We start from the raw sequence: 14395 nt of genomic DNA, 5'->3' as shown, positions 1-14395 counted from the left end.
ATAAATCCCGACAGCCTGATGAAGCACAGGTGGCCCATTGAGATAATGGATGCACCATTCAATTCTTCGTCCATTTTGACTGAACGTATTGTTTTCCCGAGGTCGACAATCAAGGTTGTCTAACCTTTCATTCTTTGAATCCAGCTATTTGCATGTCTCCTCTCCTTAACATTTGTACCTTGTGGTTTTACCAACACATTACACCTAAGCTTACACGGTCAAGTGGGCTCTCTCAATAGGCCACCTGTGCTTCATCAGGCAGTCGGGATTTATCAAATGGTATGTTAATTAACTGAACAAAGCTCGAAAAGTGCCAAGGCGGTTATGGGCTAACACTGTGTTGGCAAATAAAAAGCAAAAAGCAAAGCAAAATCTAACGATGAAATCGGTCCGTCACTTGGCAAAAAACAACTGCATATGCAGTTTTTCGACCCCGTTTTTCTGGAAACTTCGGACAAACCTCGATTGCTTATGTGTATATTGTCCAGGCGTATATGGGCCGTCGCAATTTTGGACAGAATAAAAGTTGATGTTCATTGGTTGTTTTACTTACATTTAAACACAAAGCTCATAACGGGAGCAAATTTAAACATTGAGCGTAAATACAGGGGACCCATTAAATATTTGTAAGAGGATATAAGGGAGGAGGATCATGAGGTAAGGCGAGGTTGATCAAGGGAGTGTGCGAGGGTATGGTAACGGCACTCCCGTTTAATTCTCATATCCTCAAACACACACTCCCATTATTCTACCCTCACGCACACTCCCATTGTCCTACCCTCACGCACACTCCCATTGTCCTACCCTCACGCACATTCCCATTGTCCTACCCTCACGCACACTTCCATTGATTCGAATGCCCTCACTCAATTCCCATTCTAATATCTCATACACACTCATTCTCATACACCCTCACACACATTCCCGTTACCATACCCTCACACACCGTGTACTCTTAAACGGACGGGCAGTACCATGTTCGCTGATTTGCACGGATAAGGTTAAAATGTAGAACACAGGTGTAAGGTAAACAAAGTAGCTCACACATCCGAAGTTCAGTTGTGGTGAGATTTGTGGACACTGGAGGCTGTAGCTGGTGTGTCTGTAAGTAAACCCTCATTATATTTATATATATTATACCTCGATCACAGTCTGGCCCGACCAGGTACTGGACTTCCCTGGACAGATGTTGCCGTTTAATACGAGGATACAATTATAATTAAATTTACACAAATCAGTTAGTCCCCCGGTCGTTGTAAGTAGAACTGACAATACTGGCATAATCAGCTGCACTAGAGTTACGGCCTGTATACATTATGTTGATCCCTTTTCCAGGGATACGAGAAATGAAAAATGGCCCAAAAAGTATACACGGATATGCCATTTTACATGTTTCACCTTTACTTTCGTTATACACGTGTTTGGGTTCACAGGTACATCCATATATCCTATACCCTCGTTATCTATACAATGTTGTATTAACACGAGAATGATACCACACTGAATAGGTAGATCGGTCAATGAAGGCAAACAAATGCGTTATCACAACCTGAAATACATGTACATGTACTGTTCTCTGGACTCTGTGAATTAGGTCATCTAATGATTTATATTTTACATATTAGATATTCTGTTTAAATTAACTATTTCATATATCTGTAAATGAAGTATATGGCGCTGTTTACAGTATAAGGGTTTAGGTTCACTTCGAACTCAATAGTTATCATACGAGATTTTTTCATCCAATCAAAACTCGTCTGTTGTAAGAGGAGTGGGAAAATGCACGGCCATACCAGGGTTCGAGCCCGGGACCTCCGAACACTCTACCAACTGAGCCACCTAGTCGCCGATGATCAAACCGGTCCAGTTCGGCCACACTGTTCGACAGTGTCTGCAAATTAAACGGGCAATCATAACAGTTCTCTATCTGTCCGCCCCCCCATCCGAGATATTTTTTTACGTTACTACAAAAGAAAATCCACACACTACGCATTCTTTGTCCAATCAATAACATAAAGAGTTTGCGATATGCGCGGCCGTACCAGGAAAGCTGTTGACAACATATATACTGTCATGGAGAGCATATACAATGTATGAAACAATCCCTATTGACCTATGTACTTATTTATTAACACTCATATACTGGTTAAGAGAGAAGATCATTCCATTATGGTTGAAGAGTGTCACGGCATCCCTATATAAGTTCTGCATAAGAACCCAGGCTGATGACTTCCATGGTTGTGTAATTGATGAAGCATATAGGGTTGTACCAGACAATTTAACGTCAAATGCCTTCAATGCACAGTGGAAGACCGCAGATAAGGATTTGCTGTTGTCTACACACTATATAATAGGGCAGCGATGTTTGATTAGGTTCCTCTTGTAAAATCTTTCTTGGGTCTGTTAAGATGGGCCTCCACTGGCGGATTTAAGCCCCCTCCCCCTCCCTAAAATTGTATGAATCAATTGTGAAATGCACTAGAATGCAGGATTTTGCATTTACCTGCTAAAATTTTCCTCGGGTGAGTACCCCAAGACCCCCGTAATTTGCCCCCCCCCCCCCCCCCCCCCCCGGTGATACTGGATACTGTAATTCTCCGATGAGGTACCGGTACTCGGATTTTGGAAGAACACTCCCTAACCATGATATATATTTTTCATCATTGGGTGACAGTCGTTAAGATGGGCAATACTAATATTTTCATATAGTTGCTTTCATTTATGTACATTTTCTCTTCTTTGTTGTGCTCTGAGTTATCGCTTGACGATATTGCAGTTGATTTTAAGGATGTTGTACATGTTTTTCATCTGGTCGGACCATCTCCTATGGGTATATTTTATCCCGTTTATCTTATATTGATCAGCTTTACTTGCGCAGCTCTGTAAGATCTTGATGCTGTTTTCCAGTGCTGCATCAGTCGGGAGTTCTGAAATATTCGATCTCTGGATCCGATTCTGAACTAGTTCTTGATATAATTGCCAGTCTACGTTATCCCAATGTACCTATTCTTTGTTTTCGGTGTCATATTGATTATCATCTTCAGCGGTAGGACCCCGTCCTCTGCCATTGAGATGTCTAACAGGGTGGTTACCACATTGTGTGTGGGCAAGTTTAGTGGCTAATTTTCTTGTAAATCAGCTTAATTGGTCATTGCAAAATCTTTCAAGCGCATTCTCCAACCATCTTCTTTTCTAGAATTCTCTAACACACATCTTGTAAACAACGACTTGCCGATAAATACTTGTGAACAAAATATCATGACACATCTCTATTCAAGAACATGTCAGAAAAGTCAATTTACATACGGTATATAAGGTTGCAAGAATTATTGTATATAAGGGTTGTTTCCCTTTAACGACTGATATATGTAGCATAATACTATGGTCAGGTTGGGGTATTCTCAGGGCGTATACTCGATTGCTGCCGTTCTCCAGAGTTTCCACACGTTTACAACGCCATCCGATCCTCGAGCTTCATCTTAGAAGGAATGGGAATACGTTACAGTAGTTTTCCTCTGCGATTTGGACCATCACATTATTCCCGAGTCAAATAGCCAGTGTTCTTGTAGTTTGGTTGACATTCAGGATAGTAAGAAATTATCGGATTCAAAAGGGAACAACCCTCCAATCAAAATAGACTTTTGAAACTTGCCCCTGTGTATACAAGGTTGAGCCGGTGTCGAAGTGTCTGGCAACCACTGATTGGCCTGTATAGATATGTAGGTGAACATTTCGGATTTCTTAGAACTTTTGCTGCGGAATATACCTAATTTCAAAATAGCTACCATTGACAAAAAATGAGCTTAATGACACGGCTTTTATTTTTTGATTTGGTGTTATATGATGGCCAAATTGAATTCAAGAATTTTAATGATATACTCTAAAACATTAACACTGAAGTCTAAGGGGCCAATGATGATGGGTGCCAAAGGAAAAAAGATTCATCTACAGGTAAAATTCTGTATTTCAATTTGTTGTTGGAATGGTCATCTGAACATTACCCATACTGGCGACCGTCAGATCTTCAGAACATAGTGTATATTGAAAGAGACTGTGTAAAGTTTTGCCTTCATCAGCTGAAACTGCAAATAATCTTATATCAAATAATGTAGTTTCTAAACTTCTGATCAATTTCAAAATAAGGACAGCGATGCATGCAAATTGTATCATTCAACCATTTAAACTTCCTTTTTAACTGTTATAACATCAATATATTTTTTAAAGTTGAATTGTAACAAACCAGAAATAAAGATTTAACTTGCCTTTATTTTCGGTCTATTTCGCCACAAAATAGGCTATAAATCCCAGTGTATTTCGAAATGCGACAAGGCGGTGCAGCTTATTTGGTGGCAAATCTGGCGTCACCTTGGTTTCAGATCTAGGCACTCTCGAAGATGCAATCTGCTTCCGGGGGTACGCGTATTTTGGTGAGCGATATAGACTGTTTCTTGTCTATGTGATATATACATGAGAATGTAAGTCTCTTTATTTTTTTCGTTTTCCCTCAGACTTCTGCATTGCGATATCTCCATGGTATCGACGCGTACGTAACAATGCATATGATGTATTGGTATTATGAAATTACAATTGAAACAATTGGAATTGATAGCCTATCAGATGTACAGTAGACGCTGTCCAAAGTGTGTTAATAAACACATAAATACAGTAGGGTAATTATGTAATAAGTAGGTGATGTTAAGAGTTGTTTCGTGTTGAATAACAGCTTTATGACACGAATGGGTTGTATTTTCGTATTTTTATATTAATATACCCGGTATATATAGCTATTCAATCTTCGGGCGGAATTTATCAGGAGGCGATGATATTGTGTTTATTTCGTTTTTCTTGAAGAAATCATCTTTCAATAGCACAAATGTCAAGAGTATTTGTTATGAGTAAAATACAGCCGATCTGATAACAAAAAAAATGGAATACTAATCGCGAGCTTTTGTAACCAGATTTTACCTTTAACGACAGGTACATTCCGGGATAGGTTCATCTCTGAACTACAGAATCTAGTCTTTTGAAATCAGGATGCCTACACCCAAGGAAATTGCTTTCGGGGCGTTGGCCGGGACAGCAACAACAGGACTGTTGGCATGGAGGACGTTGTTTCCTTACTTGGCCGACGACATTGCGGTAAGATAAACCGAAATAATATTTTGTATGGAAAGAAGGATCTGTTTTAATTTCTTATGATTTTCAGTTATTTTAACGATATGTTTGGTGTGTGCTGAGTAATGAATACAGTTTTGATATAAACTTGAGAATAAAACCCCTATAACAAAAATAAAACAACAAAAACCAAAGCACTACATACTAAAATATTAAATACTCCACACATCAAATTTACATCTACATTGTATCAATATCTGAAACAAGATGTTTTCACTATACAAATGTTCATGTAAATAAATTCATTATCTCAATTGTTTAGCGCGTTATTCATGTTATTTCTACATGAAATTCTAAATTCAAAATCCGTAAACCACAACCATCTACCCTCTAGTCCTTGAATAGGAGTTAGGACATCTATTTTCAAATTTTGGTTTTGCATAACATATCAAAAGATACCTGGTCTGAGAGTTTGCATTAAGGAGTGAAGATTGAAAACATAGGTCCTGTTCATTTATGCGGACAAACCGGTTCGTCTGTTTTAAAATGTAATATTTCAGGCATATATCCTGACGGACCTGCAGATGTTAATACAAGCACTGAAAGTCTTTGTAAAATGTCCTCGGGAAAAAAACAAAAAACAAAAAAAACATTACTAGGTCCGTTCTTATTTCCTAAACAACTCTGGTTTAACCGGTCCAACCGTTTGGACCGCGATAAACGAAAAAGGCCATAGTATATAATTATGTACTGTATTTATGACTAAATATATGTGTACAGTACTTCTGACAACACATGATATATATGTACAGTATCAATGACTATCTTTCTTCCGTACAATCCTACACAAGCGATAGATAATTGACAAATTTCGTTTCTATATTTCCACCGACGTCTTTGAACAAAGAATTGATATGTTATCTTTGTTCGTTCCAGACAATCAGAAGAGTAAGACGAATACCCAAACTTGTAGTGGAGAGAGTATTGTCAGGAAAATTTCTAGTGGATATATTTGAAGACCACGTGGCCAGGGACCCAAAGAAAACCTTCATTATCCACGAGGACAAAATGTACAGCTACGAGTTCGTGAACGACATGGCTAACAGGGTGGCAAACCTGGCCTTGACCTGGAACCTCGCTCCCAATGCCACTGTAGCCACTATGATCTATAATGAAGCAGCTTTCGTATGGACCTTATTAGGCAAGCAGAACAACTGTAGCTTCAGTCATAAGTACATGTGATGTGTCATCCTCGGTATAAAATGGTATTGCTGAACCCGTCACGAATTGTTTTTTATTTGAATTCGTTATAACTATTATTGCATCCGTCGGTTCAAACATATATACATGTACACTCTCATATGAAATTTCTAAATGTCTAAATTATCCAATATCATCACGAGAACACGTTATGTTCTTGCAGGCTTGCTGAAAGTCGGGCTGTCCGACGCATTCATCAACTATCATCTGACAGCGAAACCACTGTTGCACTCTCTTAATGTTAGTGACGCCAAAGTCATCATCATCGGGGCCGGTATGTACTGCACTGAGCGTTCATTAATACAACTAGAGATTCCGGCCTCACCTCCATGGTTATGCATACATTGAAAACATGCCTATCTGTGCAGTTGACCTAGTCTCTTAAGTCGGGTGTCATTATAAAGAAGATGCTGTCCTATCCGAAACACGTTGTCGATTTCTTTTTGCATGTTTTTCAAGGTATCCGTATCAATTTATCCTTTATTATTTTTTTTATCTTCGAACTATAATTGCACTTTCGTTAAAAAGTTCGTATAGTTTTATGGTCTCTTTGGTGGTGTTATTTTTGTTTGTTTATTTATTGTTGTTTTTCTTATTTTATAATTTTTAATCATTATTTTTCTTGTCACAATTATTTTACCTGAATTTGACAGGTGATGAGTTGTTGGAGTCGTTTATGGAGATCAGAGAGGGGCTGCCAGCCGTACCTGTATACGTTCAGGGAAAGGCCCAGGGAAGTCTACCCCCAGACATACTTTCATTTGACGACGCCATCTTACGCACACTGCCAGTTAACGTCTGTAAATCCGCCAGATCACACGTGAATTTGACATCACCGATGTGCTTTATATATACATCTGGAACAACAGGTACTGGTGACACATCTAACCTTATGCATTCACAGTTTGGGTTTTACTAGATTGTTTTCACACCAATCAACGCTTTAATGAATGCATGTTTACATATATAAACTTTAAAACGTGTATGTCAATGCTAGGGCTTTGTGTAAGGCGTATTTCTATTCGAGCTTTCTATCAGAACCAGAAAATTGTTTTAATTTTAAAGTATGAAATGTCACATGTTTATTCTTGAAGCAGCTAAATCAGTGATGAGTGATGTGCATTTCAAAAACGAACATATATATTTATGTAGAACCTCTCAATTATAAATTAATGACGCTACATTCTGTAACTGAGCATAAATTAAAAACGTTTGTTTTAATGTGTTTCTTTATAGGACTTCCAAAACCAGCGATCATCAATCATGCCAAATCCATTGGGACGTCAGTGACCTACGCTCTGTTTGATTTCAGCCCCAGTGACGTAATGTATGTCGTCACACCTCTGTACCACAGCGCCGCCACGTTACTCTGCCTCTTCAACGTGTTTAACACAGGTACATTTGTAGGACCGACCTGTACATGTAGTTATACGTGCTTTTAAAACAGTGTAGGCTATCATCCCATGAGGTAAAAATGGCATTCTTGTTTGCTACGTCTTTTTTTGATTGGCTACGCTTTAATTTTGCTTTAAATTAAGTCAGAAATATTGAGTGATGTCGAAAATGATAAATCATGAAGATTTGCTTGGATAAACTTTATAGAGCGGTAACAGAAACACGAAACGGGGGGTGTTATTCGTCCGTAGCGTAAAAAAGCAAAAGTAGTACATTGTTTTCTGCAGACACTCATTGTAACGTTATGTATAAATGTACACCATATGGACGAGGTAGTTGAAAATTCTTTCATCAATCGTCGCTTTTTAGACGAGAAACATTAAAAACGTCTTTGTCACTCTTTTTCTTTAAAAAATAATAAATATATATAATAAAAATATAATCTAGCAATGTTTTTTCCATAATCGGACTATTTCATTTTAGTTGGGTTATGCGAGAGATTAGAAATCGATGCATTGATATTTCGAATTTTGTTCTGATTTAATTTGTTCCCTGAACTTACAGGAGCTACAATGGTGTTGCGTAAAAAGTTTTCTGCCAGCAACTTCTTTGAGGACTGTCGCCGGTACGACGTGACCATCATACAATACATTGGAGAGCTCTGCCGGTATCTTCTGGCGCTTCCGGAGGTATGTTTACATATGTATACAGAAAAAAACTTTCACTACAGTATGCAACTTTTATCTGTTATTGGAGAAATGATTAGACGATTATATGGTAATTCAGACAAAATCCGGTTTTGTGTAGTTGCTAGATTGGGCAGATACATTTTATTGGTTTTTCCCCTGTTCAACTTTCAAAATAGATCGCATTCGCTCATATTTTTATTTAATATTGAAGAGAAGGAGGTTCCTTATCAACATATCCGGATTTCAGGAACACCATAATCGTTTAAGTCGGTGACCTTGAAATGATTTTCATTGTGGTGAAATGTTTCTCTATGCAAAATGCAGAACCAAATTGAAATAACCGGATGCACATAGGATTGTGTTGTCTAAATATTATCTAACCTTTATTTTAATATTATCTTAATACCTGTTGTGATAAAGGCTCCTCTCGACTCCGTCCATAAGATCCGAGTTGCCTTCGGAAATGGTCTCAGACAGGACATCTGGACAGAGTTTCAGAAACGCTTCAACATTCCTTGGATCATGGAATTTTTTGGTGCTACGGAAGGAACTGGGGCTTTACTGAATATTACCAACAAGGTCGGGGCCTGTGGACGACTGTCACCCTTCATGGTGAGAATCCAGTTTTACGTTAGCGTTAACTTCATTTTGAAATTTCACTTTTCCCCTTTCACAAAAGATTCCTCATTATAACAGCTGCATGATTTACGATCACATACTCTATATTCACACCTGGAATATGTCATGTCAAAATCGATGGCTCCCGCAAGTAATATTATTGGTATAGCCGTTTTCAGGAGGAAACACTGACCTATCAAAATGTACGTTATCGTCTTTCGGCTTTGCAACATTTCCATCAAAACAAACATGGCGACTGCCTTGTTTGATTGTCGCTTACGTTGGACAGCTTACCAGCGAAAGGCTGTAGAGTGATCTTTGATACGCTTTTCATGGTGTTTGACTCACTTTATCACAAACAATTGACTAAGTTGCTTCAGATACGACGGTAATATACACTCCCCACAGCCTAGCTCGGAGAAAGTTTTGTTTACCGGATTCAGCTGCAAAGCAACGAGAATGCTTAGCCTGGTCATCAATGAGTCAGACTGAAGTTATGTCAAAACCAATTCCAAGGATGCCTTCCATTTCATTTTTAAAGCTAAAAAATGCATTCGTATCGTTAACTACACGTATATTTACAGATTCATGCCTGAAGTCTACAGTATCTGAACAGTGCCATTTCACACACCCTCGCTTAACGTTGATTTTCCTCTGGTGATCCGTTTTTCGTCGAAAATTGTTAAGAAGTTGAGGCTATGTGTTGAAGTAGCTGCACACGCATCTCAACTAAATCACAGGCGTTTGTAGTTTTAAATTAATTGACGATAATAAATGCCATCATCTAATTCGTAGAATAGATCTATATAGAATTTACTCTAAGGATTTATACTAAGTTGTAGGTATTTTTTTTATCATTATTCAAGTCAAAACTGTGAGTTACAGAACTAGAATATAGCTGCAGATTTGGTCCGAAGTATTAGAATATGTCGAAATGTCATTAAACATAAAAAAAAAAACCTACAGTAACGATGGAGGTATATGACCATCAGAATGAACATCAAAAGTGGGACACAGCCTATTAAACAAGTATGACTTTTGAATTATATACCAGAGGAAAGATTATATACCATGCGAGATATTAAACCTGCACCTATTATGACATATTGCGAATGATCTCGGAGAGGTTTTGTTTTTTAACCTCTGTGAAAAGTATGTTATGATAATTTATGTTCTCAGTGTTTTTACAGAAAACTTCATTATTAAGACGTGATTATATTATATATTTCGTTTTTGTTTTAACTGCAAAATTACGATACGAAGATACTAATAAAGATATTAGAATATGCCATAAATTTGAATAGAATATCAATTTCTACGTTTTAGAACACGGAAGTTAAAACGAAAACGTATTTTTTCAATTGTAATTGGATTTTGATGGAAGTTTTGAAACATTTGCATTAAATAGCGATGGGCAAATAAAGACCAGTTCAAAGGCACCCATATCATACGGTATGACCCAATTGAGGACAACCCGATCCGGGACAAAGCAGGCCACTGCATCGAAATCCAACCAGGTAATGTATAAACAGAGGGGCTAATAGAGGATCTCGGGAAAGACAAATAAATTACAAATGTAATTTAGTTTACTATATTTATTATATGCACTAACTAAAAGGAAACTTGTATTATTTCCAAATTGGTACCATTATTACCTACCTCTCGGAATAATCTTTTTGAAAACATTATTCAAAAGTCTTATTTCAAGATTTAGAAATGATGGGGAAAATTAAATTGTTTCTTGTATTACGCATCATTATTTTGGTTTGTAAGGATGAAAGAATAAAGCAACATATTTTTTCTTCATCTAAGTAATTTTTCATTAGTATCATGTAAACATTTTGCTTCCCTCCAACTGGCATTTAGTCTAACAATTTACTCAAGTGGTGTGATGTTTGTCAGTTCGAATATCAAAAGACATGCTGACTCCGCAAAAAATACCATTTTTGCTCCCTTATCAAAAAAGAGAGAAAGAAAAAGGAAGAAGAAAAAAACATATACAAAATAAATTAATTCGACAAAAAGATTGAAACTGCACAAAATTAATCTTTAAAAACTTTAAAAACGTTAAAAAATCCTAACTATTGAATATATCCTTAGTGGTTAATGGGACGTTCAGGCGCATACTATTTTTATCAAAATTGTCACAAAAACATTTGATTCTAATATCTTTGAAGCAAATGTTCTTAATTCTACTGCGATATTGATATCTATATATGTGATAAACAGGTGAGCAGGGCCTGCTCGTAACCCCAATACCAGAAACATACACTGGGTTCTATAAGGGTGACGAAAAACTTAGCGAGAAGAAAATTCTAAGAAATGTGTTCGAAGACGGTGACAAATACTTCAACTTTGGAGATCTTCTTTACATGGACAAGGACTACTATATCTACTTCAGGGACCGTGTCGGGGACACTTTCAGGTAAGACCTCTGTATACTGGTACTGAATATTAATGAATTGTGTATGATATGATGATTTAAGGTGCTGCGAATAATCATAGGATATTACTGCCGAAATGCGCGGAGTTTGAGAACAGAATGTATGATTGATCTCGTTAACTAAAAAATCGAATGAGCCGACTGGTTTTGTGACGAAGCCATTTATCGAGTTATGGACCACCACTCCGTCCAGATTTCGACGTTTATTGAGTTATAGGCCACCTGCGTGAATATCTTACTGATTGATTTAATCTAGAACAGGCATATTCAACTACAATCTTTTTATTCCAAAGTATCAATACACAGTTTGTTATATCTGACATATGAAAGCTTTGTTTGGATGCAGTTGCATTCAGTCTGAATTTAGCACACTTAGATGGATGGCTACAGGAAGAGGAGTAACGGACATTTTATGCCTGAAACTCTAGGGTTGCTGGCTCTAAGACTGGGTGCCAATGCTGTATCTAAGTAATAGCTGTTAACTGAGAACAAAAACTTGTTGTCACTCTGAAACAAAATCATTTACAAAAGATGTTTCATCCCCATAGATACTTCATCTCCATTGACTTAATTTATAAATATATTTCTTATACTTCTTCACTTTCAATTGTTATAGTATAATTTTACTATTGTTCTGTTTATATTGGGGAAGATTTATATAAGCCTAGCTTGCTGTCTTACCCATTTGTATAAATGTTATACAATAAAATATGTTGAAATGAATGAAATGAGCCACCTCTCGATTCAATATTTACCATTTATTGAGTTATGGGCAACCTCTTGATCCAGATTTCGACGTTTATTAAGTTATGGGCCACCTCTCCATCCAAATTGTGACGTTTATTGAGTTATGGGCACCTCTCCATCTTAAATTTTAACATATATTGAGTTAAGGGCCACATCTCCATCCAGATTTGGACATTTATTGAGTTTTGGGCCACCTATCTTTCCAGATTGTAACTTTTATTGAGTTTTGGGCCACCTCTCCATCCAAATTGTGACGTTTATTGAGTTATGGGCACCTCTCCATCTTAAATTTTAACATATATTGAGTTAAGGGCCACATCTCCATCCAGATTTTGACATTTATTGAGTTTTGGGCCGCCTATCTTTCCAGATTGTAACTTTTATTGAGTTTTGGGCCACCTCTCCATCCAAATTGTGACGTTTATTGAGTTATGGGCACCTCTCCATCTTAAATTTTAACATATATTGAGTTAAGGGCCACATCTCCATCCAGATTTTGACATTTATTGAGTTTTGGGCCACCTATCTTTCCAGATTGTAACTTTTATTGAGTTTTGGGCCACCTCTCCATCCAAATTGTGACGTTTATTGAGTTATAGGGAACCTCTCCATCTTAATTTTGACATTTATTGAAAATATATTTTGTACAATACTGAATATTATAAGATATACTTAATTGCTGTATATTGCTAATTTCCCTCTATCCAAGGGGAGATACTATGCAGGAAACTACAGTAGATAGAAGATTATATTTGTTGTTTGTATACCATCAGGTGGAAAGGCGAAAATGTATCGACCCGAGAGGTTTGCGACGTCATTAGCACTCTCGACTTCGTTCAAGACGTCAACGTGTACGGGGTACAAATACCAGGTAAACAGATGTATATACAAACATAGTCGTTGTGTCACGAAAATCATATCTTATTGCGCATTTCCGACAAAATAGAAATACCAAACGCCAAATCATATGAAGGATAAAATTTTAGTTGAAACAGTTGATAGCTTTAATAAAAGATTTGGAAGTTCATGTTCATGTCATGCTTATGGTATTATCCTTTGATATGAAAATTTGGTGCTGTGACCAGGATAAATAATGTCTTTAAGTCATACTTCATTTCAAATAACAGTTGATACCAAAATATCAATTGCATGTGTATATCTTTTAATCTAACTGATCTCTACTTTAATATTACCAATTAAGGTACGGAAGGAAGAGCTGGGATGGCTGCTATATCTGTGAAAGACAATAAAGACGTTACTCCCGCTATGCTGCAGTCATTGTACAGGGTATGCCAGAAAGACTTACCTAGTTACGCCCGGCCAATATTCATACGATTCCAGAAGACCTTTATCGTGACGCAGACGATGAAACACCGGAAACTCGAGCTGGTAGAAGAAGGGTTTGATGTTGACATGATCAAGGATCCAATGTATTACATAGACAATGATAAGAAGACGTATTCCCGTCTAACTCAATCTTCAAAGGAAAGAATACTTCATTCCAGACTATAATATTTTACTGTTTATTTGTATCTCAGATTTTATTTGATTTAAATCGCTTAGTAATCAAAACTTTTTTTTACATATATACCAAAGAAAATATATAGATCCGATATGAAGAATGAACTAGTGTTGACGGAGTGGACCTTCAGTTGTACTTTGGTCAGAAGTATGTTTCTGATCTTGTATTTTCAAGAGAAACATTATAAACGGTAATTTTATTATATTTACCAGTGAATTATGAGAAAATTATCAACTTAATAAAAAGTTATATCATTACTGCTTAAAATGATTTATTATTATAAAATGTCTGTTTTTGTCCGATCAGAATGGCGCTTTCAATTTGTTGCAGTAGAACTTGCCGATTTTTTTTAGATCAGATCCGAATGAGGAGAAGTTAGAATAAGTGATAATTTTGCAGAACTTCCGCAAAATACATTGACGTTTTTATAACATACTCACTTGACAACCGTTATGCAATAAGGAAAATTTAGCAGGGTGTAGCAGAAAAACACTGAGATTACGTTTAACGACCCATTCAAAATGGCGCCATCTTGGCGCCGTCTAGTTGTCGAGCGTAACGTCATGAGGATACTATGTCAAAGACTACCAATCCCATTGAACACTG

General features: G+C 37.0%; 1 protein-coding gene across 1 annotated transcript; it reads left to right on the top strand.

Moving 5' to 3' along the window:
• The first annotated feature begins 1028 nt into the window (after nt 1-1028).
• Nucleotides 1029-14056, top strand: LOC117334551 (very long-chain acyl-CoA synthetase-like). Its single transcript, XM_033894234.1, has 12 exons — nt 1029-1104; nt 4978-5139; nt 6052-6316; nt 6539-6649; nt 7029-7244; nt 7612-7770; nt 8335-8459; nt 8880-9071; nt 10486-10594; nt 11307-11502; nt 13041-13138; nt 13469-14056. Exons 2-12 carry the CDS (start codon nt 5035-5037, stop codon nt 13777-13779), a joined length of 1887 nt encoding a protein of 628 aa, XP_033750125.1. The 5' UTR covers nt 1029-1104; nt 4978-5034; the 3' UTR covers nt 13780-14056.
• The last annotated feature ends 339 nt before the right edge of the window (nt 14057-14395 follow it).

Source organism: Pecten maximus, chromosome 9, assembly GCF_902652985.1.
Source record: "Pecten maximus chromosome 9, xPecMax1.1, whole genome shotgun sequence".
Taxonomy (NCBI): Eukaryota; Metazoa; Mollusca; class Bivalvia; order Pectinida; family Pectinidae; genus Pecten; species Pecten maximus.
Note: the sequence above shows the minus strand (reverse complement) of the source record. Positions and strands in the feature narration are given on the sequence as shown.

Excerpts from the sequence above, each read along its gene's own strand:
- LOC117334551 (XM_033894234.1), top strand. The coding sequence starts at position 5,035 with ATGCCTACACCCAAGGAAATTGCTTTCGGGGCGTTGGCCGGGACAGCA. Across the intron at positions 5,140-6,051 it reads ACTTGGCCGACGACATTGCG|ACAATCAGAAGAGTAAGACG; the intron begins GTAAGATAAACC and ends TGTTCGTTCCAG. Across the intron at positions 6,317-6,538 it reads TTTCGTATGGACCTTATTAG|GCTTGCTGAAAGTCGGGCTG; the intron begins GCAAGCAGAACA and ends ATGTTCTTGCAG.